The 27980-nt window shown below is 26.4% G+C and overlaps 1 protein-coding gene across 1 annotated transcript; it reads right to left on the bottom strand.

The window, feature by feature from the left end:
• Positions 1–170: 170 nt before the first annotated feature.
• Positions 171–27980, bottom strand: LOC145841102 (uncharacterized). The gene is made up of 23 exons (XM_082948472.1): positions 27852–27980; positions 27099–27217; positions 25216–25354; positions 23675–23805; positions 23166–23251; positions 22975–23044; positions 22612–22721; positions 21787–21977; positions 20944–21172; positions 18884–19024; positions 15038–15145; positions 12584–13530; positions 10406–10859; positions 8243–8432; positions 7339–7445; positions 7001–7072; positions 6270–6475; positions 4845–4931; positions 4338–4493; positions 3614–3743; positions 2697–2805; positions 1761–1938; positions 171–296 (listed from the first exon to the last, which is right to left on the bottom strand). Exons 1-23 carry the CDS (start codon positions 27978–27980, stop codon positions 243–245), a joined length of 4143 nt encoding a protein of 1380 aa, XP_082804598.1. The 3' UTR covers positions 171–242.

Raw genomic sequence — 27980 nt, 5'->3', positions numbered from 1 at the left:
AATTTACTGGTAAGTAAATTATTTAATTATAATTTAACAAGTAAGTTATTTAAATATTTCTGAAGACATGAAATAAGTTTTAAGATATAAATTTTATTTAGTATTGACTTTGTTAACAATGTGCAAACACATGTTAAAATAAACAAGTTAACGGCCAAATTTTTTAATTAACAAAACACGACTAGCAGCAAGTTTACAAAAAAAAAAAAGTACTTTAAAAATGTTCTAATTATAAGGTTTCTTTACAAGGATGTTGACTTTGTTTTCACAAGACTCTTTATTTCTCTGTAGGACTTCTGTTAGAAAATAAACAGTTATAAAAATTATACTACTTTTACTTTAATACAACGTTCTTCAGCCTTTTAAAAGCTGTAAACACTAAATTACTGGAAAACTAATTATACACACACTAGGTTTAAAAAAAGTACGAAATATAACTATTTTTATGTTTTAATTCAATTTCAGAGATAAGATAATTAAATTCAGAGTCAATGTAATTGCGCTGGTGGCTACAAATATGATTTGAAAGGGGGCAATTGCAGTTCGGAGAACATCATTTACGAGGCAACAGTTAATTCTGACCTTAAAAAGAAGCTCTAAATTGGCATACGCTAAACTAAGTTCAGATTATAATATGCTATCTATAAAAATATTTTAGAGGTTGTGAAAACCGCTGTTATATGAAAATAAAACTGATCTTTTGTAAAAATACTTTTTTACCTATAATGCAACAGCATTAATTTTAGAATACCTTAGTGATAAAAAGAGTACGATTTAGCCTGTAGCCGATTGTAATAATCCGCTGTGTTTAAAAAAATCAACTGTCACCATCTATGCGTTGAAACAAAAGGGTCGCTTAAACAAGAGAAGCAGTTTGTATCGTCTCGCCGATATAAGATAAGTTTTTCTTAAGCTTAAACTTTAATTTTATGGTCACTTATTTGCGGTTTTGTAGTATTTAGTCGTTTGTTTAGCACAGCGTCACAGCTTAACCTTGGGTAAATTAGCCCCTGGGGGTAAATTCCGTTGTTTTAGGGGGGTAAATTTTCACAATTAGGGGTTAGTTAATGTTTTTTTTTAATTCTCATCTTAATTTAAAAATATTGTTCAACCGTTTTTTTAGATTAATGGAACTCCTTAAACTTCAGGATTTTTTTTAATTAATTAGCTTTAAGTTAATTTTTTTTTTGAAATTAAAAACTATTTTGTACATTAAGCTAAATGTGGTAATTATCTTCAATTAGTTTCAAAAAAGGAACAAAACATGAAAATAAGGTTAAGAACCGCTGGTTTAAAAGAAGGTTTGATTTTTGCACTGAAATTTGTCATCTACCAAATTTCATATTTACGTCACAGTATTTTTTTTTGTGTAACTTTTGTGTTAATAATAGGCACAATGAAATTTAGTTCAAGCTACAGCTTAAAACTAAAACAACTTTATTGCTGTATGAAACATATGTATTGTTTATTGTAAATTGAATTGTTTGCAATAAACTATATAAATATAAATATGTATTTGCATCATCAAAAAACTACCTCAAACTTTCTCATAAATTCGTTAAAACATTGATAAACTTTATATCATATTTTTCAAAATATAAAAAGGAGCTTAACCTCAAATTTCCTCATAAAATTGTTGAAAGTTGTGAAAAACTTTACTATTGTAATTTCAACATATAAAATGGTATACACCATTTACAAACATAAATTACAATATAGAAAATCATACATATCTATACTTTAATATCAACAAAAATAACCTCGAATTTCCTCATGAAATCGTTGAAAATTGTGAAAAACTGTTGCATGCCCACATTTTTGGGTTTTTCTCCGAAGTATTTTGCCACTTTGTTGAACTCCTTCTGTGACGTCACATTCAAACTTTCCAACCGCTTGATGGCGCTGTTGCTACGAATCAGAAAATGTTGCATTGTTACCCTGGAAGAAACTAATATGATAACTTAAAATTATATATAACAAGTATTATTTTTATTTAATATTAATTAATTATTTTTTTGCTGCTAGTTAGAAAGTGCGGCATTGTTACTCTGGATATAAACGAATAAAAATAAAATTAGGTATAATGATAAATTTGTATTGTTATTAGATTTTTTCATTTTTACAACGACAATGTATGGTCACTGTGGATAGAAAATAATACTATTTTAAATTGGTGTTTACTATTATGATTTTTACACTGAAAATATTTTAGTCTGGTGTTGTTGTATACAGACTTAAAGCAATTAAATAATTTTTGAGGCAGAAACTGAGTTGTTAGCAGTAATAAACTGTTCTTAAGAAATGAGAACAAACTATATTTAAATGAATCGAAAAAAGTTTTTTTTTTTGTAGTTTAGAACTAAAATTATTCGTTAATTGAATATTTATAAAATAAAATAGCAAAATAATTAAACAAACTTAAAACTACTGGAGTTTTAGTATGTTGTTTATCTATATTTTCAGATAAATAATTTTGTTTTAGTTTTGCTAACGTTATTTAGCATTTAATTTTGTCTTTCTTAAACATAAAATTAAAAGCAGTAATTACGAATTGTGTAATGGAGGAAAGTGTTGGCCACTACATAATTTACTCATAATTTTTAACAATAACTTTTTTAATCACAAAATATTAAAATTCGTGTAAAAATTTATATTATCAACCAGTCTCTATAGTCTGATTAAGAACACAAACTGACTTGAATCTATCATTAGGAATTTTAACATTGGAGTTATCCAGGGAGTCTTTAATGAAATTCCATGTTTTTCTCAGTGTTTGTAGCTCTTCTAAAACGTGTGGATATACAACTGTTGATATTTAATGAGTACTAAAATAATACCTATTTTTGTTCATTTCAAAAAAAAATATTCAATAATGTAAGCTGTTTAAAAAGTTAACAATTTATATCTAAGTTTTTCAACGTCTTCAGACTTTATCTAAGGCAAGTCAAATCTATAATATGAAATCAAGAACAACTGTTTGATTTGATAAAAAAAAGTTATTTGCTTATCACGTAATCTGTTATTTTCAAAAGCTTATTAAAAACTTCTTGTGTATAACCATGATAATTTTTATTTTGTTATCTTAATAAAATATTCTAAGGTTCTTAAAGTAACAAACAAGCTCAAGTTATATAATTTTAAATAGATGACTTTAAATAAAATTAAATTTTTCGGTACTTTTTAAAAGTGTTCCTACAAAGTAATCATTTTTAAAATTCATTATCTACGTAAATTTTCCTACAAGGAACGTTAAGTTGATTACTTATAATAGCTTTTGTAGACAGCTCGCTAACCGGTTTTTATGTCATGAATATACATTTAATAAAAATATGTTTGCTTAACTACATTGACTTGTTTAAATTAAACCAAAAAGCATACAAGTAAAGGTTTTATAGGTCACACTTAAGAAATATTTAAAGACTATAAATTCAAACTTTAATACTATTTTTATAAACTTAAAACATATACAAAAATACACACAACCGTCTTTGTTTAGAATAACAACTAATCAACTACACATTTGCTTTTAAAACAAAAGCATTGTATTTCAAAGTCTAGTTTAATCAAAATGTAAAATAAAACAAAAATAAATAAAGATAAATTTCAAACAAACTTTTAGATGCGCGTGATACTTGCGTAAGGTCGCGTGGAAAATCAATTATTTCTGGAAATTTTGAGCTGACTGCTCGCGCTAGAATGTGCAAGAATGTAAGTTTGTTATCTGATGTCTTCGTGCTATCCATCTAATAAAATTAGTTAAAATAATATTAGCTATAATAGAAAACAATACACATTTAGGACTTTAATAAAAATATTTTATTACCAAATTGTTTGATGAGAAATTCTATGTTAATGTATATTAAGTTAGGAAACTATTTTACATTTAACATCTAACAAAATAAATCATATCTAATAACTGATCAAAACAAACATTGTATAGTGTATTAAAAAATATTTTACTAAGTTTGTCTTTTATAAGTTAAATTAGTATAAGTACATGCACAATGGCTATAACAATAAAAAAAAGTCTACCAAAAGCTTTTGAATTTTATTTATTTATTTTATATCAAGCCAGTGTTTTGTTCAATATAATGATAACCTTTCATCTTTAAATTAATAAAAAAACTTTAAGAAAGTAAATTGTACAAGTTAATTTTGCAATTTAACGTACATTTAGTTAGAGATAAAAATTAAGATTGAACGTAACAAATATTTAAAACAAACTATACTTTTTCTTACGAAAGCTCTGATTTAAATAAAATCCTTTTTAGTAGAAAAATTTTTGTCGCCCTAGAAAAACTACCAACTGTAATCAAATAGTTATAAAATAATATTACCTCGGCAAGAAAGTGAATCCTGAACGCAGAGGCTCCTGATATCCTCAGGTTTCCCTGATTCATGTAATTTCCCATTGCGAGCACGAATTCCAAGATCTTTGCAAGTTTTTCACTCTTCCTCAGATCAGATGATGCAGAGGATATTATCTCTAAATTCTGTGAAAGTGTTTAAATAATAATTTTATTATTTTAAACTTTATAAATTTGTTTATAACTTATTTGATTTTCTTTAAGTTTTACAGTTTTAACTAGTAAGCTACTTAAAGCATTAAATTACAGAATACAATACATTAGTTTTAAACCTTATTCTACAAGTTAAGAATCAAACTAAGGTATTAAAGATAAATGTTTCACATTTAATCAAAACTTTATGATCCAAATTTTTTGCATTAACCGGTAGAATTTGCATTTCGAATCTGAATTTTGTAACACACTATATCATTGAACATTGTTATTGTATAAATACAATTAAAATTATAAGTTTTTAATGCAATTCTATTCGCTTACCTTTTGAATTTCGGTTTCTTTTTCTTTGAAGTTTAGTTTAAATACGAGTGACTGAAGTCTTATTTTGTAGTCCGGTAGTGAACTTATCTGCGTGAAATTTTACTCTATTAAAACTTTAAAGTTTTACATTAAGTAAACTTATGATAAATAATAAACGATACGAGACTGTTTGAATTTTATGCTGAACAATAAAAATAAATAATTAATGACAGTAGTTTTACTACCAGTAAAAATATTTAAAGTTTAAAATTAGTATTAAAATAGCTTTGTGTATTAAAGCATATTATAAAAAAATAAAATGCCAGTAAATTTTAAGTTAATGATAAAAAACAGACGCAAGCTGATAAAGCAAACTAAATTTTAAAAACAAAAACATGTTTTTATACAAATATTAATTTTATGACTTAGCTTTATCTACAAACGAACAAATAACAAATAAAAAACAAGTAAAATGAAAATAACTTAGCTAAAAAGACTTTTTGCAATGTTTTTTTTAATTGAAAAAAATAGTCTAAGAACTTGCAAAGTTTAAACAAAAATTTGTAAAAAGCATTTATATTAACTATAAAAACTTAATTATTTTATTGAATTTAATAACACAAATTAACTATACAAAACAAAAAAAAAGTATTAATTTAAAATTCTATACATTTCGTTAAATTATTCTTCATACAAATTAAATTCAAAACAGTTAGATTAGAAAAGTAAAATTGTTTATTGCCTTTTAAAGTGATCTATCTAAAAAAATTTAAAAAGTTGAATAAAATTGAAGCCGTGGTAATGTATGTACAAAATATTATACGCAAGGTGACTCTGTGAAATAAGTAAAAAAAAACTCAGAATTGAATAAAAGTTTGTTACAACAAATAAAACAACGAACAAAACGTTAAAGGCTTAAAAGTGTGTCGTTATTTTGTTTAAATATTTAGAAAATTTAATAGCTATTTGTTATTTATGCTATTTAATTTTTTAAATAAGTAAAAATTATATTCACTAAATGCTATTTAATAGCTTAATAAAAACAAAACAAGTAAAAATCGTGCTTTTTAGTTTTACTTCATCACACAACGTTAGTTTCAAAATAAACAAGAAACGAATGCAGCCATTAGAACTTTAAATATACTAAAAAATCAATTAAACTATACACCTTATAAGTAACTTTTAATAGAACATATAAAATTTATTGTAAAGCAATTGGCATTTTTATTGCAACTGAATAAACCTTATAAGTAAATTTGATAGAATACTAAAAAACTACTAGAAAAGTATAAAAAAAACTTTACATCATCTTACAAAATCTTAAATAACAATGATTAACTAAATTTATAAGCTTAACATCTTAACAAAAATACAAAAAGTATGAAAAACAAAACCAATGATAAAATTTTAAATTTTTTATAGCAACATATATAACAAACAACCAACCTTGTAAGTGTACTGATCTGCCTCGTTCAGTTTACCGACGTCTCCCTTGTAGTTGACGCACTTGTGCCACTCTTTGTCATCCGGACAGTAGAACAATAATTGTCCGTAGTGGTCCGCGGTCAGCAGGGACTTTTTGCACTGGTGGGTGACCAGCAAGCACTCGTATATGTCGTGCGGAGTCATCTTTAAGTGGGCGAGGAGTATGGCTGGAAGAAAATTAAAATATATTTAAAAAAGTACAATTCCAATGTAAGTTTGAAATAACCGAGGAGTATTGCTTGGCTAGGAAGAGATTAAAATTAAATTTTAAAGTAAAAGTATGGGTTTTGTTGTTGTAAACGTAATTAAGGTTCTCTTAAAAGAAAAACTTTTTTTTTGTAGAAAAACTTTTAATTTCAAGCACTGACGAGCCTTTTGAGCGAAACCTAGTTTTCCAAAATCTTTTGATAAAATAAAAAAATATATATTAAAAATGTATTATACGTAAATGACGGATAAAAATTTGTTCGGTAAAATGTTCACGTGCAAGGTTCATAAAATCGAAAAAAATTTCTTACCTTGATATTAAAACTAACCTGCTAAAAGGTTAGTTCTTAAAATGCTACCTTTAAAACTAAAACTAAATAAATAAAGAATTTGTTTTCATTCTTTTTAAAAAAGCTACCCAAAACTTAAACTAAACGTAAAAGCATTTTTTAGATAAAGATGTTAATGAAAACTTTGTAACTCACACAAGTTGTACGCCTTCTTTTGCGTTAATATGGAAATTAGTTCTTTCTTCTTTTTCGGCTTGTTTGATATTTCTGTAATTAATTTGATCAAACAATTACTTTTCATTACAATTAGTAAAACTTGAGTAAGGGGCTAGGAGCTTTAAACAGTTTAGCGTATGTAAAACCTGAGTTCATTTGTTATCGATAACATCTATTGTTTTAGGTTTGAAAACTGATCTAAGTTTTTATTAAGATATAAGTAAAAAAGAAAAAGGTTTTTTTAGTTAAATAAGTTACTTCATAAATCTAAGAAAACAAAGTGGTAAAACAAGTAAAAACACTGAAATTTGACAAACTTTTATTAAACTGCTTCACGGCAAAATGTTCTTCCAAGTCAAGATACCTGACCACATCTCTTACTTTCTCTTTACCACCGTTAGTGCCTCCTAGTGACCTTTCGAACCTGTATCACAAATGTACCATTACAAATATATTTTTTGCTTTAATTAATCATATAGTTTATATAGGTCCTAAACATTTTACCTGACCAAATTTGACATAAAAACTAAAGACAACAAAAATCTTTATAATAAAGTAAATGACATCTTTAATGAAACGTATTTCTTTTAGTTTTTTTTTTTTTTAATTTAAAGATGTTAAAGATGTAATTTTGTATTATTAATAAACCTTGATTGTTTTATGTTTTTGTGTATGTTATATTAAAAAATTTAAGATATATCAATAAACCAAACATAGCACACAATTACAATTATATCATTTGTTTTATCATATAGATTTATAGTTCATATCCCACATTCATCTAAGATTTTTTTTTTAAAGCAAACAATAAATATGATAAAATAAACTTTGATCAGACAGCAAGAAAAAGCTAGATGAGTTCAAGTTATATTTATATGTTAAAATAAACCATTAAAGTTTTTTTCAATTTTCTTTAATGTAAATAAAAAATATGGTAAGATAAACTTTTATCACGTAGCAAGAAAAAGTTATATAAAATCTACTTAAATAACATTATAGATATAGATATAGATATATATATATATAATAGATTTAAGTTATTTAACTTAATAAACTAAATTTTTCACACTGAGCCCACCTTGAGGGCTTTATTATTAAAAAAAGTTTATTTAAAGATGCAAAACTCGAAGGACTCGAGTTTCGTGACTATTCACTATTTATGATGAGTGAATAGTCCACAACTCGAGTCCTTCGAGTTTATATATATATGTTAAAACAAACCTTCCCCAAACGGTCGACTGTATGTCTTCCACCTGAAGGTCCAGCTTCTCCCAATTGATCCTCTTCACCGACATCCTCCTCGGATCGCTCCTGCTCGTCGTTATGGGGATGAGGGGTGGGGGAGGCGGTATGGAGGGGATCAAGGGGGGTGGAGGGGGAATTGTCGGGACAAAAGAGGGTTCCGCGGGTTCTATGGAAACGTTTGTTAGTTTAATCAATGTCACGTCACATCTTAAGTGACAAAAATTTAAAGCTAGTTAACAGATTATTTTTTCACTAAATAAAAAATAATAATATATGTATGTGTAAAACATCCCTAAATTGTTTATTTAACTAAAAAACATATTATTGAAAGAAAATTGTTTTTAGGGGTTTTGTGGTTTTTATGAAAACGTTTGATACTTTGTGTAAATAAATAACTATCATGCAAAGGTACATATGTAATTATCAAATAAAGTTGAAAGCCTCAAAACGTTTTATTAAAAAAACAAAATTTTTATATCTGTCTATAACACTTTATGGTTTATTTAACAAAACACAAATTTTCTTTATTTTAGTATTGGTTTGACAAAGACAAATTATTGCGTTTCCTACTAATTATTGTTAAGAATATTAATTTTTCTATACGCTAAATTTTAAAGTTTAAACATTTTGCATATGTATGAAAATAAGGCAATTAGGCAACAGAAATACTGTTTTTATTGAAACAAACTTTGGTATGAAGTTAATAAGTAATTAAAGCACTTTGTCAATATTAAATTCAAGTTTCAAGGCATCAACATAGATCATCGTCATAAAACTTGATTAGTACAAATGTTTCACAACTGTTTTTAAAACTATGTTAAAAAACAAGTTTTAACTCTATGTAATTGTTATATAAAAACATTATGTTAATACTATATTACTCTAAAACTGTGAAACTATATAACTTTTTTCAAAACGTTTTCTTAGTTCAGTTTTCAATAAAAACAACTTTTATTATAAACATATAAATTTTTATTAATATTGAATTTTCAATATTAACATTTCGGAAAAACAAATCAAAATTTTCCCAAAAATCAATCCAGCGCTGTCTGCCTTTTACAAGATTTAAAAATGTGTTTACAAAAATTATTCAAAAAGTTCAAGTATACAGTGTACTTTTGAACCAAAAGTGATAAAACTATTGAGAATGAACAGCACTTTTGTGTCTTATAGTTTATTTGAGCAATGAGCTATTCTGACTACGTTAATTTTACTTATCTGCAAAAATGTGGATTATGTTTATGGTATTAGTTTGATTGATGCAATAAAATTATATTGGCTTCTGTCAAATTAAAATGAGTATATTTTTATTCTTAAGCACACTTAAGATGTCAAATGAGAGCATTTAAAGTACTTAGCGAGTAAGCATTAAATTTAAATACCAAAGATTTTAACAGCACATAAATAAGGTAACTAATATAAAAAGCTAATCATAGTTTAAATTTAATATTTCTTAATTTTTTACAAAATGATTGTTTTGAAAAAAATATCGTCAGTGATAAATAAACTTAATTCGTACTTACTATTTCTTAGTCAAAACCATATACCTTCCATAGCTTATTTACAATGTTTGTATTTAATTACCAGACATTTTTGTCTGTGTGTTCAGCATAACGAGACGTAATTACCAACAACAACATTGAGTTAATTGAACGCTGACAATCCAAAACAAGTCAAAAGTTTATATATTGTAAGAGGAAGTTTACGTTGGTTCTACAAGATCATGTTTAACCGTTCGGCTCTTTCGAACAAAATGTTTCGTCGCAGACTTTTAGGGTTCATGTTATTTTTAAGACTTACATATTTTTTTTGTATTTTTAAAGTTTATACTAAGTAACTAATTACTTTTTAAGTAAAAGTTTTAATGATTTGAACCTAATATTCTTACGTTTTTAATAAAAACATACATAGAAATTAAGAAAGTATTTAATACTACTGTTTATATACTAACTATACGTTAGTTGTTTGTGTACTAACTATACTTAAACAAATAAAACATAATATTCAAAAAAATGATTTTACAAAAATCAAAGAAAATAACAGTCAATAAATTTTAGAAAACTTTAAATTTTTTATTTAAAGACACTAGTGAAAAAATACTATTCTAAGTTATAAAAAAATATTAATTAGAATACAAACTTTTTTGCTTTGAGTTTTTTAGTATCGACTGCAGTTTCGGCTCCTCATCACTTTTACTCTCACTTTCAGGAATTCCCGTCACTTTCTCCTCTACGGCCTGAGTGACTACTGTATTGTCGCCCAACTTGCTGCTCATCTTTATGACGTCATACAGCACGTCGTCGCACTGCGCGCAAATTTCGTCCAAATTGTTCAACTCTTTGTCGATATCCTTGAACTTTTCGTTCGTGACGTCATTATCGCAATTTTCAACGTGTTCAGGTTTTGTTACGTCATTACTAGACGTTATAGTGTTACCGGAATATGAAGCATCACGTTTGTCATCGTCTTTTATGACGTCACATGGAAGTGTGGTTGGAATGGTCGGAACGAACTGTGATTGGTCGTGAAGTTGTCGTTCCGCTTGAGTGAACACGCTGTCGACGTCAACCCCAGATATCCGGAAGTTCCTTTTCTAAATAAAAATAAATAAATACATAAAATTTAAAAAAGTTTATTGTTGTTGAAATAATTTTTCATGTGGGTATTTTAAGGTTTTGTAGAAAAATAACTTGTTTGCAAATTTCACACAAATTTAATTACTTATATCTTCTAAGTTAAAAGTAACGATCGCTTCAGATTTTCAGAAAATTCATTTTTGGTAACAAAATTTATCGAAGTAAATAAAGTTTGAAAAATCTGCATTTTTCATGAAGACTAAGAAAACTTACTGTTTTCATTTTTCATTAAGTTAAAGAGCATGAGATAACTTTATAGCTACAAATTACATTTTTTGAAATTTAAAATACAAGTTTGATAAAACATTATCGACACTAATTAGCTAACCATAAGTTTTTCACTTGTTGATATGTATGAACAAAAACAAATGTTATTAAAATTTTTCAGTTAAACAACGAAACATTTTTTACTTGAAAATGTTTTTTTTAAAGAAAGTATATTTTTTAAGTAACAGTATGCTAGGTAGCGCAAAATGAAAAAAGTATCGCAAATTTTCTTAAAACGAAAAAAAAAACTTTCTATGGTCAAAACCATTTTGTAATGAGTAAGCATTAAGTAAAAACTGAGAAGTACACTATTTGTTTACACACAACAAAAATGTCCCCTAATCCCTTAAATTATTTGGCGCCTTAAGTATATTCCGTTTTCATTCAAATTATAAGTCGCAAGCTATTTTACTACTTGAGATAGTACAGGTATCATCCGTGCTAAAAATTTCAACAAAAAAAAAATAAATACTTATTTTTTTGAAATTAGAATAATTTTATTTTTATTTTATTCATTAACCTAAATTAGTAGTATTAATAGTGTTTATTGCTTGTTAGCTTAAGCTAAATTTTTGATATACAGCAATTTATTAACATATAATGATACTTTTATAAATTATCAAAATATTTTGAACATTTAAAAGTTTCAATCTTATTTAACTACTAAACTTTCAAAGTATTTACGTTGATCAGGTTTAAAAAAATTAACTATGTTTGACATTAATTACAGACATAATAAAAATTTAAGCAAACTTAAAACACAATGTTAACATTTTTAACACGACAATTAACATATTCTAAATTAAAAATAAGAAACGGAACTTAAATGATAATAAAGTAGGCTGCATCGCATTTCGAGTGGCTTATCGTAAACATTATTTACCTCGGAGCTAACAAATAATCTCAACGCAGTATAATGGTAATTTGAGCTTACTCTGCCAAATTGCCGTGTTAGCATTTACTCATCTTAATAAGAAGTTTCAACTAAAACATGTGTTGTAACTTTTGTAATAACTGTACTTTGTTCAAGCAATTTGTTTTGTGCTGTTATTACCATGTTTTATTACTTTTTCTAATCGTTAGTACTTATTTACGGTAGCCACTTTTGCAAGTGTTAGTTAAAGCATTTCAAAAATGCAAGTATGCTTTAAACAGTAACTTTTAAGTTACAAACTACTTATTTTGAATACTACACAAAAGTAGTATTAGAGAAAACGGCCAAAGAAGTAGAAAAAATAACTTTTGATGTTTACCAAGGTTATATTTACTTTTATGTATAAACATATTTTTGCAGTATACTAAGCCAAAAAGTTGTTGAAATGTTAACTTTAGTAATTTATTCTCACTGAATAATATCAAATTTAAGCTTTAGATCTAAAACATGTTACTTTTAAAATAATTAAATAATACAAACCCTGGCTCTGTCGTATATTGTTGCGTCATCGTGCACCGACGAGTTTCTCCTGTTGCTCGATTGTGACGTGATGCTGACGTCATTGTCGCGCAGCCACACGTTCATAGTGACGTCACAGTCGTTCTTGCCTCCCAGCGACACGCTCGAGCGCTTGTGGCGATTCATCGGAGCTTTAAGCTGTGACGTCACCGGTTTTTCGTGGGAACTTTTTACTGATTGGTTGGTAACCACTGTCGTCACGGTCGAACGATTTTCTTTCACGGGCAGCCTTGGCTTCGGCACGTCGTAGATTTCGTTTATGACGTCGTCGATCTTCGTCTCTATCTGGGGCAGTTCCGGTGCGATGGGGGGAGGGAGAACTTCCGGTTCAAAAGTGGTCGGTGCAGCTCTTTCGGTGCTGATACTCACTTTAGGGACTTTAAGGGTGCTTGGCGCGGTCACCTGATGAGAGTTGTTTTCTTGTATGTAGTCGTCCAAGTTGGTTATTGTATCTTGATAAAAATTGTTTGAATTATTTTCCTGATTTCTGAGTTTGTTTTTATTGTTATTGCTGCAATTTGGTGCAATTTTCTGATGAAAGCTGTTTTCCTGATTATTTTGAATGTAGTCGTCCAAATTGGTTATTCTAACGTCTTCTTTGCAGTTCTCCTTGTCGGAATTCCCCGAACAAGCAACTCCCTCCTTCCTTGTGTACGACCACTTTTCTCCGTACCGGTACTTCCCATCCTCCTCCTCCGTCCTCACCTCGATGTTTTCTCCCAACTGCCGCTCGATGACGTCACAGATCTGCTTCTTCTGATCCCTCCTCTTCTGCTTGCTGGGGTTCAACTTCTTTCTGAACGAGGAGAATATGGAGGACCTCCTGTTATTGGTTGGGGTGAGTTCCGTTTTGGGGGATTTTTCGAGCTTCTTGCTATCGTACGGATCGTACTCCTCGAAAATTACATCTGTTTGAAAAAATAATCTTTAAATATTTTTTTAGAACTAAGTTACGGTTTGTTTTTATAAATCTAATCAAAACAAAAAGTTATCAATTATATAATAGTCGAAATAAAAGCAGTTATAAATCTTGTTTCAATATTTAAACAAAAATAAAGTAAAACAAGCTTTTTCTAGTAATAAGTTCATCTGTTTTACTTATCAGTAGTTGAGATCAGTTACGTCATGATCTATATTTATCAGTGGAAAGTTTATTACATCGTTCTAACTATGTTGTTTATTTATTCATATTTGCATAAATCTTAAAATATAGATAGTATTTTCATATTGAAAATAATCAGGAACTTTCTAGACACATTTAAGCTTTGTAACAGTTTAATTTCATTTAGTATTAGTTTGTTATTATTTAGTATTAGTATTTCACTTCAATAGTTTTCTAAACTTTTATAAAAGCTTATTTGGTATAAAAAACAGTGTATCTTAACATAATATTATACAGTTATTTATCTGTTTTTACAACATTTTGTTTTTTTTAAGTTTGCCTTATCATATCTTCATAATGAGAATTTTATTAATCCATAGATAGTAGATAAAAACCTTAAACAAACAATGATGTATTTAAGTTTTAATGAATTGACAAAGAAAATAAGATGTGATTTTATCAAGAACAACAGCAAAGTTTTGGTCTTTCATCCATCGAAATACTAAACAGGCAAGTACTAATCAACACAAAAAGCATTAAATTTATATTAGTTTGCATAATTTTATGGATAGTTTAGTTTTTAATACATAAAGACTTTGATAAAACTTGTAACAAGCTTGATTAATTGCAATGTGGTAAAATGTAGACACCTTATAAACTTTAAATTGATTATGATTAAAGCATATTACAAAAAAACATATGTTTTACAACGTTTTTATTTTTAAAAAGAAGTTATGCATAGTCTCAGATACAAGTCCGTTGATTAATAATCATGTTTTGTAAATGTCATTTGATGTGTATTTAAACTTTTATGTAAGCTTAATAAAAACATTAAAATACTTTTTTTAATGACTAGACTATGTTGTTTATGTAACAGAAGCATGTAATTATGTCTAAGCAACTAATTAAAAATAAATAGAACTAGCTTCATACAAAATAATATTTATTAAATTAAATGAATATTTCAAGTAATATTGTAAAGCACTTTTGAATATTTCAGAATATTGTTCAATACATTTTAAATGTAGGATAACTTATATATATACAATATAGAATTTTAAATATTATTTAGTTCTAAACTAAACATAAGAATAAAGCTTTACGTTATAAATAAATTTGAATCAGCTTTAGTAACCTTTTGAAAAGTTTGTATGTTCAAGTGTTGTATAAAAATACTTACATATTTTAATAGTACCTAAACAATATACATTACTTTTTTTTAATGTGAGGTAAACGTTTTAATTTTTATCATATTTTCTTTTTCGATTTTCCTCAAAAAATTTTTTTTTAGTTCAAAATAACTCATAACGAACCGTCAATGTTGGTGATTTTTTCTTGCTCAATTTCGACCTGCCCGTCAATCTGATTGATTTGCTTCGTTTCATTACTTACATCGCTTTTTCGTTTCTTGTCTGATGCACCTGCATGAAAATGTTGTTAAGACTGAAAATTTCGCGCCAAAATCGTAAATGTGAGTGCACAAAGTGCTTATAGTTGCCATAACTTTTGGCTTATATTTTTGCCTTTGTATTTTTAGATTATTTAAGAAATTTTGGCCATTTAATTTTTTTTTTTGAAACTTTGGCAGTTTTGTTACAGTTTTGAATTTGCTTGAAGAGTATGTAACTTTAAACAGTTTGAATTCTTTGTTTGAGATAAAATCAATCATATTCGATAAAACTATGAAAAATGAAGATAAACAAAAAAAGTAAATTCCTAAAATAGTTTGAGTTTAGCAAGGTTCGTACGTACATAGTTTTACAAGTTTAACTCTTTTTTTTATTTATGTTTAAACCAGCAAAAGCTAGAAGTGTTGATGTTAATAAGAATTGTGTGTAAACTGTTGAACTAACTATAAATAAAATTTTAAGGTTTTTATATGTTTTAATTTTATAATTAAACTTACAAAAAAAAATAACAAATTCAAAAAAAAATTCTTAAAAGTTTAATTTAAACTATTGAAATTGTTAAGTTTTTTTTTAATTTATTCAAAATATGCTTACCTGAAGTCGACTTTTTCTTTTTGAATTTAAACATTACTTTACAACTTACTATAAGCTATAATTTTTTAAACATTAAACTTGCTAACGAAAATAATTTTTTAGCTATAATGGTTAACAAACTTTTTTCAACATAAATTATTTTTAAATAAAATAGCAGACAAACTTATTGACAATTAAAGTTTTACATGTTAAATTAAAAAAACAAAAGCTCAAAATAAACGCATAAACAGCTTTAAGCTGTTTGTTTTGTCTTAATCTGATAAAAGAACAAAAAGTTGCTTAAATATTGTTTGCGAGTTTTAGACAGTCTAGGAAATATTTATAAAACTTATGATAACTTTCGCGACTTTTAAAATCCAGTTAATATTTTACGCTGATTTAGAGAAACGGAAAATGACTTTCTTTTTGTTTTTTCTTTTTTGTTTCCGCGTATTTGAATTATTTAAAACCGAAGTATAAAGTTCTCATGCTTAGTTGAATAAACATCGGTTTTGAATTTTTAAATGAAAAATAATCATTAAAAAAAATTAATTAAAATTCATGGTTCATTTTACAAAACCGTAAAATATTCAACCTCATTAAATAAACTTTCCCCTAAAGTAATTTAAATTCTCAAAAAATTTACAAAAAATTCTCACTACAACAATAAACGTTGTATAAACAAATTTCCTACAAGTTTACCTCAGTTAACAAAACACAAATGCCGCGAGATCAAAGGTCTACAGGTCAAATTTCACTACAAAACCTCAATTTTCACTACAAAGCCCCCTTTTAAGCCAGCTTTGCAGCATTGCAAGAGCATGAGTCAAATTGTCAGATCTGATCTCCGTAGGAAACCATCTCTGTTATCTCTCTTTCTCTGATTTTTTGTGATTTTTTTGGTTGTTTTGCTTATAAACAAGCTGAGTTATTAACAGCGCGCAAAAGCACGCATTCTTGACACTTATAAACTTATTACTCATTTAAATCTTCTCTGGTTAATTTGCACTTAAACTTTTTCAAGAAATAAAAGTTTATAAAAAGTAGAATTTGATTTGATTTTTCAAAAACTTGCTATACTTATTTATCTGTCTTTAAATTAATTTTTGAATGACATAAAGTATTAATGATTGTTCACGTTTTTGAAAGATATGAATTTTAATATCTTTATTCAACAACACTAATTTTTTTTTAAATAAATTGCAATGCTCGTTCCTTTATTTAATATTTAAAAATTTATAAGCTAGCTTTAAGTTAATTATCCTTCCAAATTAGAGAAAATATTCAAGTTTTAAGCTTTTATTTTACTAAGTTTTAAAATATAATGTTGATTAATCGGTAAGCTAAGCAAGGTGGTAAAATTAACAACTTGTACTTTGACGAACAACTTAGATCGTAAAACTTTTTTTTCTTAAAGAAAATGTTTGTAGATGTTTTATACGTTTTAAATATGTGATATATCAGTTTTTAAGTGTTTTAGGTACACGAGTAAAGAATTTTCACACACTTTAACATATAAACTTTTGAGGTTGTAATTAATTACTTTATAATACTTCACTGCACGTTATAAATGTAATCAAATAATACACATATAGTTATTACTTATCTAAACATTTACGTTTTTACTTATGAAATTAGAGAAGTTAAAAAGCTTGTCTCAATAAAAAATAAACAAATATATTATATCTATGAAAATGATACCTACATTATAATTATATTCTAAATTATATCTATGAAAATAAATGTACCTAAACTTATATTCTATACAGTTCTTAATTGTTAAAGCTATCTAAAATTATGCGAGAAACAACGAAAAAATTTACACGTACAAAATTTATTAACTCTGTACCTATAAAATATTTACCTCAAACAAACACATATACAAATTTTCGGTTAAAACAAAACTGTTCTTCTGTTTACCCTAACAACTTGAAACTTCAGTATGAACGCGGTGTCTTTTCAAAAAAGCACCAAACACCTCAGCATTTTTTCTGCGGTCAAAACTAACGTAAACATCTGAGAAAAAGGCGATTGGAAACCAAAAACAATTTGCTCGTTCGACCGTGACAAACGAGAACTTGCGAAAAAAAAAGCCGGGGACGAAATCAATCATGCGTGACGGGTTACACGTGGTCCGGTTGACATTTACAAAACAAAACAAAATTTAAATCACTTGGGGTGTTGCTCGATTTTTTTAGATTATCTTTTATTTTCGTGTTTACAAATAAAATTTGCGCGTCCCGAGTGTCCCTCAACACTGATTTGAATTTATTGTTTTCGTTTCGCACGTTCGGACAATGGGTCGTTGTGCGAATTTTTACTATCAGCTTGATCAATTTACCTGGTTTTAGTTGTTTTCGGTTTGAAAAGTGTTTCCTAAATAAGTTGTTTTGAAAATATTTTGAAAATTGTTAAGACTTTTATAGCTTTAATTTTTAATCAATTTTAAATTATTTAACTTATTATTGTTATCGGATTGAAAAGTATTTCTCGAATAAGTCATGTTGAAAATATTTTGAAAGTTGTTAAAATTTTTATAGCTATTATTTTAGATCAACTTCAAATTATATCAAATATTATTGTTATCGATTTGAAAACTGTTTCCTTAATAAGTTGTAATGAAAATATTTTGAAGGCGTTAAAATTTTTATTGCTTAAATTTTAGATCAACTTGAAGTTTTATCAATTAACTTTGTTATCGATTGTAAAAAATGTTTCTTAAATGAGTTGTGTCGAAAAATTTCAAGTTGTTAAAATTTTACGGTTTTAATTTTAGGTCAACTTCAAATTTAATGTCTAACAACAAGATTCTAGAATATCACTTTATTCATAGAAAACATTTTAAGGAGTTATCTATTTACACTAAGATAGCTTTAGTAAACCAACTATTTATCAAAAAAGTCCGTATATTTCTACAAAAATTTTTTGAGCTTGTAGTAAAATTTAGATTTTTATTTTGCCGTGTTGAAAAATTCATGGTTTTTTTAACTTTTGTTATAAAGTAAACTGTTTTTAAATTTCTTTTAATTTTTATATTAAACTTTAATACCTAAATGATTTTTTTTTTTTCATTCCACAAAGTTTTCAATTATTATAAGTCTGTCAAATTAATTTACTAGTTTTTAAAATATGCGGTATTTAAACTTCGACTAAATTAAACAAAACCTTTAAACGGACTTGAAGTAAAATTTTTCAATGTACTTTTCTTAAGAATTCCTTTTGGCTTGGTTTTCGTCTGACTGATTTCAAAACTTGGCGGTTTCTTTTGTTTTTCTTCGATTTCAATCGGTATTATGACGTTTGTATTCTTTTCGTAACCTGAAAAAATATAACTTTTAAAATTTTTGTATTAACATCAAATCTTGAATTATAGTTTTTTAATATTGCATTTTAGAATTAACAAATTTGTTTAATTTACAACTAAATGCTTTTAAGGTTTAAACGAAAAATCAAATACCTCCAAACAGTCTATGCCAAAAAATTTGAAATTCACTGCTGGTCTACAAGACTTTCTTATCGACCAATTGTTTACTAATGTTGTTTGTTATAATCTCAAGATTAGCAAGCAAACTTGTATGAGTTGTTTATTTTGGAAAAGATTACGAAATGCTAAATAAACAGTAAGCAGTTAACAAAAGTTTGTTGGTTTTTGTTTGAGTTATAAACGGATTTAATTCTAAACAAGGGAGAAGATATCATGTAAAGTCAGATATATTGTATTGAATTTTTAAATAATCTAATCTTCAAAACTGATTTTTAAATTTACAATAAAGTTTATGACATTTTAGACTGGAAGCAGAATAAAAGGTGAAGATTAAAGTTTTGAGTAAGAAAGGCTGTGAGCGTTTTTTAACAAAACCGAAGTTTTTATTCGATGAAATTATTAAATAACAAGTTCGCTTCATATAATGATTTTGGTTGTTTACACTAATTAGAGAGTTTGTTTTAAACTTACTTTAATCCTATTTTTATAAAGTCATTAACTTTCCTAAAATGGAATTTATTTTTAATCCGCAAAGTATTGTGCTTTTTTTAACCATAGTTTAATAGTCTATTGTTTGGTAAAATTTAGCTGTAAAAGTTGTAAACTTTTAGTATTAACAATAAATAAGATTTTTTGTTGACATATTTTAAAGACTTTTATTCAACTGAGATATAGTTATTGTGATTATTGTTTATTTTAGCTGTATATTTATACCAGGACCAATAAAAGCATATAGGTATTTATGCAAAATTTCAAAAAATTAAAAAAAAATGTTTTTATTAATATTTGAATTAAAACTTGTTATACTTCTACTTTAAATCTAACCTTCAAGCGGTAGTATCTGACAACCATAAAAGTTTTACAACATACTTTTCAAGTTTTATTATTGAACTATTCAATGGAAAAAAAATCAATGATGAGCTGTTTGAAATTTTTTATGCTTTTAATTTTGGCCAACAATATAAAGCTGAAACTTTTACATAGCTGTGAAAGTTTAAATTTGTTTTTTGTAAAGATGATAAACTGTAAATCTTTTCTGGCTGTAAAATACTACCGCTTAAAAGTTAGATTTAAAGTATAATTATAACATGTATCAATTCAAACGATTTGTTAAAACTTTGAAGAATAACAAAAGCATATTTTTTTTAATCAAAACTTGTTACACTTTAATAGCACAGACCTTCAAGCGGTAATTATTGTACTATTTGACAGCCGTAATAGATTTACAATTTATCATCCTCAAAAAGAACAAGTTTAAACTTTCACAGTTTTTTAATATTTTCAGCTTCACGTTGTTGGCCAAAATTAAAAACAGATAATATTTTAAACAGCCCAGCATTTATTTAAATTTTTATATCATTTTTTTTAAACTTGGAAAGTAAATATTAGTTTTGTTTTATAAATCATTTAATTTGTCGACATTTAGTTTTGTTTCAAGCATTACTATGAATTTTTAAATAAATCTAAAAAAACATTAAGAAGATTTTTTTTAAAGCGTTAAATGTAAAATTTTTGAAGAATTAGAATCATAATGGCTTATTAATAATCTGAATTTAAAAATTTTATAACAAAAAACCTTAAAGTTTAACTACGCTATCATTAAAACGTGCTTTTCATAATGCATTGTTATGCTAATTAACATTCTGAAACAAATTTCAAAGAAAAGTAAAAACTACTCGGTCAGTTTTTTTTTTAATTTAATTTCAAACAAAATTTGAAGCAGATGTAAAACTTATTAAAATTTCAAACAAACTTTCAAGCATGGGTATGTGACATCCTGTGAGTATCTTGTAGTTCTTCTGCACACCCCTCCTCTCGCACAAGTCCATGCTGTACATCAGGAACTGCCACAACACCCTCTTCTCCCTGACAAGTACGCAGTAGAGTTGAAACAATAAAAAGTCTGCGTCGCCATCTACCGAATACTTTTTCATGCAGTTGCGCACTAGGCTCGCCTCCTCGATTGTCAGTAGCTTCGAACACTGTGATATATGTATGTAGCAGTCTTTTTATAGACTAATAAAAGAATACAAGCAAACAAGTTTTATATGAATTTAAAATTTGCAGTAATCTTTTTTCCATTGTTTTTTATCTTTTTTTAGGAATTTGGCAAAGTTTAAAAATCATAGATACTTATTTTAATTTAAATATAGCAAGCTATAAAAAGTCCAATGAATAAATGGTTTAAGTCTTAATAAAAATTGACACTAAAAAATTGAAAAAGTTTTTACTGAATAAGTTGTTGAAACAGTCAAAAATGTTTGTCTTTTCATAAAGATTAAGTACTACTGCAAGTATGTGTTTACATTTATTAAAAAGTTATAATTATTTTCACAAATAAGAAAAATTTTCTAAAAAATTGTTTAGTATATATTAAAAGGTGATGTTAAACAATTTAAAAACAATTTAATAACTTTTTTTTATACAAATTCCTGTGTTTTTACACAAAAACATGTTACTACATTCGTTTTTTTAAATAAAACCATTTCAAAATTACTACAAACTATTTAGCCATTATTAATAATTAAAGAAAATCAAGTTAATGAAACAAGTTAAAAAAAGCAAGTTACAAGTGCTGATAACGCAATACTAAAACCTGTTCTTCGAAGTTGAGCCCGTTTATTCTGAAACTGTCGGGTATTTTACCTACTTCGCCCTGAACCTTGTCCGCCTTCCTCCCTGGTTGACTCCCTTGTTGCACCTTGAACAGGGGAACTCCCCCTGCCACTGGCGCCAAACTCTCAGATGACGTCATTGTTTCGTCATAACACAAGCTCAAACTGGTTTCTTTAAAAATTGAAATGTTAATGCTAAATACATGTTTATACACATTTATATAAAAGACTTTCCGTCAGAGGTTTGTCATAACAAGAGCTCAAACTTGATTCTGACCAAAAATAAAATTAATCATTAATTAAAATATAAAAAAGTATTTACATAGACTTATTTTACGTTTTGTTAAACTATCAAATTATCTTCAGAGAGAAAAACATACTATTTTGTCCTAACACAAACTCAAAATAAGTTTTTATGTTTAAACACCAAAAAATACTTACATGTTTTAAATTTCAAGGAACGTTTTAATCATAATGTTTGAGTTTTTTTTTTTTAGAAACAACGAATCGAGTAAAAATGATGAAAATGATGCTAGTAAAAAATTGAGCAAGCTTATAAGCAGCACAACTATTACACGTCGTACTAATACACTTTATATTTTTTAAACTACTATACATTGTGAAAACTGTTAAGATTGAGCTGCTTTCTGATCAAAAATAGATAGAAATACTTTAAGTTATTGAAACCATTTATTTGCAAAATACTTTACAAGACGCGCTTCTTAAAAATTATTGTTTTTTTTTTTTATACATTACTTAAACTTTAAACGCTTCTAACATGTCACAATGTTTTAAACACAACAAACTTTTTTCTTTCTCGATATTTGAATGTGAAGAGCTCATTACTACAAACTCAACAATACTGTTTATTTTCGTCTTTCCGATAATGCCGGCTACTTGGGCATGCAACAAGTTTCTGTTAGTTAATAGGAAGATTAAAGATTTTAATGTTTCTATGAAATCAGAGCAAACTAATTTTTTTGATTTAACCCGTGCTTTTGATAATAATATTCAAATTAGTAGACAATTTAATCAAACTTTCTAGACTTTTGCAGTAGCAAAATATTATGTTAATCGTAGAAATTTTGCTACACTTTGTAGTGAAAAAAAAACTATATTAGTATCTTTTTAGACGTTACAGTTTATACAAAGTTACTTTTTGAAAAAACCTGAGATCATGATTGTTAACGGAAAGAAGCACATCTCCTTTCTTAATTCCCGCCAATTCACAAGCCGAATCTATGAAATATAGAAATATCACTTCAGTAATTTGCATATTTGAAAATTCAAAAAAAAATATATTTATAAAAATGTATACTGTTGTTTAACATAAATACAAAAGTAAACAACTGGTTTAAACCTTTTTCGATATTGGATATTTTCACCGGTTGCTGTCCTCGCAGAGTAAATCCGAAATTTTTCACTGGTTTCTTGATATAAACAGTTCTAAAATAAGTTAGATGTTATTTTATACTAAATCATAACAACAAAATTATTAAACAAATTAGTTAATGTTTTTCTAGATATTTTCTAACAAGAGTAACAAGCGTCTAATTAATATAAAACTAATTAATTTCTTTCAGTAAAACTTAAAAGTGTATAAATTTAAATGTGCAACTCAATTGCTTATAAAGTTAAGGTAAAGGATAAAGCAAGATATACAAGCTTGGTTTAAAAAAAATAACATAAGTCGACAAATGGCTTAAGTACTTTAAATATACAGAAAAAAATTCAAAATATTTGAATAAAAAATTTTCTTAAAAAAATGTTAAGAACTTTTTACAACAGAACTTGAACTTAAAGTGTGTATGTGATATATTCTAAGCCATTGTGAATAACCAATTAAAGATTATACTTTTAATTTTAAACCTGGTTCTTTCCCAGTACAGAGACTGGTTGTTGCTATGCTGGGTTGCCACGTGCGCTGCGCTATCGTGCGGTCGTAAATATTCCGGAAATACGTCATAGTTGCTCTTCTCCTTCGATTTTTTCTTGCTTCTCTATAGAAATTATCAAAAAATGTAAAACTTTAACATACAGTTTTTATGACGAAGCAACTAGTATTTAAACAAATATTTGAATTAAAGGTTATACGTACAATATTCTGTGAATATAGTGTTAGGTAAAACAATGTGTAATATATAATCATGCTTAATATTAGTTTTGAAAGTTTGATGCTAATTGGATTACATCATTTGAAAAAAAAACAACCTATTGTGTAGGTTTAATCAGTATTAATTTCTGGAATTGTTTTTCGAAATTTAAAGTGAAATAACTTATACAATTTTAAAATAGTTTAGTATGTTATGTTTTAAGACTAAAATATAAAATAAAGACACATTTTAAAGAAAAAGTTGTTATTTAAATTGTTTTGAAACCGTTAAATTTATTATGTCTTTAATAGTATATTTTTTTAATATATTAATATGCTAACTAAAAAAATAGGTTATATCAAGTAAAATTTACTTTGTGTAAGTTTTCCATGAATGTAATATTTTTATTCTCATTATTCTTCCTACTCTTCTTTTGATAAGGTATCACACTAAATTCCACACACTCATTTTTTCTTGTTATTTTTAAAAGATCACAAGCTTGTTTTAGCGTTGAGATTTGTTTGTTTTCAATCTGAAGTATTAAAAGTATATATAAAACAAATTATTTCAGTTGCATAAAAGGTCAACCGTGATTATTTTTTAATAGTTCAGCTTGTCATAAAAAAAAAAATAAAGTAACAATTTGCACTATAAGCATAACGTAAATCGACTTTAAGTAAACCATCTTGTACTTTACTTATAAGTCATTTTAAATTTAATTAGTATGTTTAGTTTACTAAACCATTTAAGCATGGAATATTTGAAAAATTTGACCTTACAGAAAATCAAGAATTAAATTAAGAGTGAACTGTATTTGTACTACATTTTGTTTAAAATAAAGTTAACAAATACATCAAAATTGTCTTATTCATTTCTCAACGGAACAACCATTCCTCTACGCCCTACTGTATAACTTAAATTATTATGTAATTATTATTATTAGTATTATATTACTTAATAACTAATGAAAATAAAAAAATCATTATATAATCCAAGGCAAATTAGCAAGTTTAAAAATCAATTACTACTTTTTTTTGCAATTAAGTTAAAACTTTTGTAACGTATAAATACTACATGCTAAAAAAGAAGAAAGACAGTTTTGCTTTTGTGTATAAGTTTAAAAAAATGTTTAACATTTTTAATAGTATATTTGAGTCAGTGCACAAGTTTAAAGTATCAATCGTTTTAAAAATAAATTCAAAAAACCTATGGTTTTGCAAATACAAGTCTTGATTGCAATAAAAAACCAAGTAAAAAATATTTAACAAAACTAAAACAGTGACGTAACATGTGAATGATAAAATAATACAATCATACCTCCACAATTACGTCATTTTTTTTGAGGTTTGAGAACCACGCGGTGCTTCCGGGTTTCACGTTGCTAATAACAACAGGGTTATAGGTGCTTTTCAGGTGAATACCGAAATGCGAGAACGTGCAGTGAGACGACTTGCATCTGTTTTTATGATAGTTGTTTTATTTTTTTAAAGTTAAAAGTACTAACTTATAGCACTTCCAAGTATGTAAAATTTCAACTATATAATTAGAAGAACATTTTTTGACTCATTTGTTAAACCTTTTAAAGGTATTATATGCGGTTTTTTATTTTTCTTTTTTACAATATTACATAGATATGTATAAAAGTTATGACTATTTATGCGATTTTTGTTTTTATTTTTAATATAATGTAATAGTTTTAATACAACAATGCATAGACTAATATAAAGTAAGATCAAATTTTTAACAAACTAAACCTTGTTGTTAGTATACATTCTCTTAAGTGTTGTAGAAACAATATGTATAACATTTTTTGTATATTTTTTTAATTATATAAACCGTTATCAAGGTTTAAAAAAGGAATCGGTAGGATATCATTTTCAATATTTATCATAGTTTGTCTTTAACCATTTATCAATAAATATAAATTATTATTAGCGCTTAATGTAAACTATAAAATACAAACTAGAAAACTTTGGCTTAAGAAATATTTAGTTCAAAGGGTCAGTTCAAAAAAAGAAAACAAATTGCTTTTCTTATCTCAAATATACAAACAAATGTTGTTATACTGTTTGCGAGTGAAACCTTTACTAATAAAGTGATAAGATTATTATAAATTAGAAGTAGAAAAATTCATTTAGTTTTTTGAAATATTTTTTTTTAATACGATCCTTTTAAAGCAATTAGCTACCTACAAACTAAAAAAATTTATGTGTTTGTTTACAATGTGAATTATATGTTGATTTAACTTATAATCTATCTTAAATTTGATAAATAGAAACTACTAGTGCTAATAGTTGCTCATTTCATAATAATCTTAGTTAAGAACAGTGCATATTATAGTTTTTTTTTTGCTATACACTGCGGCCCGAAAGCAAATTTTTATACGAATACTTAAAAAAGGCTGCCGACCCCTACTCTAACTTATTGCTGTTTATCATATTTTTTCAGCTCATTTTTTCAACTTTTTCTTCAACTTGTTATTACGTAAAACTACGAACACCGAAAATTGAAAGTTTATACTAAACTTAAAGTTTCTTTACTTTTTCACGTGAGAAAACTACAATTGAAATAAAAAGCTTACATAATTACCAATTTTCTATAAGTTTTTTTTTTATTTAAACAAAACAGATAAATGATAAAATATAAAAGTTGCAAAGTCTAACTGTAAACTTGGGGTTTACTTTAATTTGATAAGTATTTATTAGTTTTATTTTTTGGCGCAGTTTAAGCACGCTTATGGACCTTACTACATTTAAAAAGTTAAAGTAACAAATACTTTTGCTTTTCTTGAAGCGCTTTTGAATTATTCATTTTTATGTTTCTTAAAACTTTTGACCTTGCGATCATTTGGTATTAATAATTAAAATTTACTGTTTTGTTTTATTGAAGTTATCGTTTTACAATGTTTACTGAAAGTACTGTAAGTTTTAAGTTTAAAAACTAAACTGAGTTCATTTATTTATATTATAGAAAAAAATACTTTAAATAATCTTTTAAGTAAATTATGTTTTAGTATGTTACCATATTTTATTCATTTACACTGAGAAATATAATTGAGTCACTGTGGAGTAATAAACAAAACTTTACAATAAATATAACACTGTGAACTATTGATATAATAATCGAAAAATGTTTTAATATTTTAAAACAATTAACATATTTAGTTTTGTTGCAACTATTTTACAACTAATGTGACTAACATTAGTGAAACTTTTTTCAGTCTAGATACCACACCAATACTGGGAGGTAATTTTGATAAGGTAGATACAAACTCAATTATTTTGTCACTGTCCCATCTTCCTACTTCTGTACCGTTAATCTATATAAAAAATAGACATTAATTTAGTTGAAAATTAAAACAAAACAAAACGAGCTAATATGTGTAACTTCAATGTATTTAAACATACTTCAAGTGTACAGCTTTGATAGAATTTATACATTAATTTCTATATATACTATTACACTGTGTACTTTTTAACGCTTTTTATTGGGTTCTAAACAAACAACACTAGCTAATTATCTCTTAAAGAAACAGCCAATCTTGATATGGTATAAAAAATCAGAAAATATTATAAAAAGTAAGAAAAAGCTTAAGTTTGCTCACAGTTTTTTGTAACTTATGAAGGTTTAAACTTGTTTCTTAGAGGAACATTTAAGAACAAAGAATATAAATAAGTTATAAATGAAATAAACTAAACTGAGCTAAGGTAGCAGACTTATGTTAAAAATTTAAAATCATTAAATAATGAAGTCGTTTTTTTAAAGTCCGAAACAGAAGTGCGTTTGTTAAGTATACAGATTGCAATTAAACAATATTGATAAAAAGTTTATTTTTAATTCTTTTAGTTGACATAATGAAATTCAATAAAATATAGAAAAATTAATGTTATAACAGTTATATTAGTGTATACAGATGCAATTAAACAAATACATTTTATCAAATTATTTTTCACCTGAAGTATTTCGTCGCCGTTCTTCAATCCTGACGACTTGGCTGCACCGAATTCCGCGACGTTTATGACGTAACAGGGGCCGTTTCCGTAAATTGAAAATCCATAAGAGTCTGGCCATGTTTGCGCCAT

This window comes from Thalia democratica, chromosome 7 (assembly GCF_965202585.1).
Source record: "Thalia democratica chromosome 7, ktThaDemo2.hap1.1, whole genome shotgun sequence".
In the NCBI taxonomy this organism is placed as follows: Eukaryota; Metazoa; Chordata; class Thaliacea; order Salpida; family Salpidae; genus Thalia; species Thalia democratica.
This window is presented reverse-complemented; position numbering and strand designations above follow the sequence as displayed.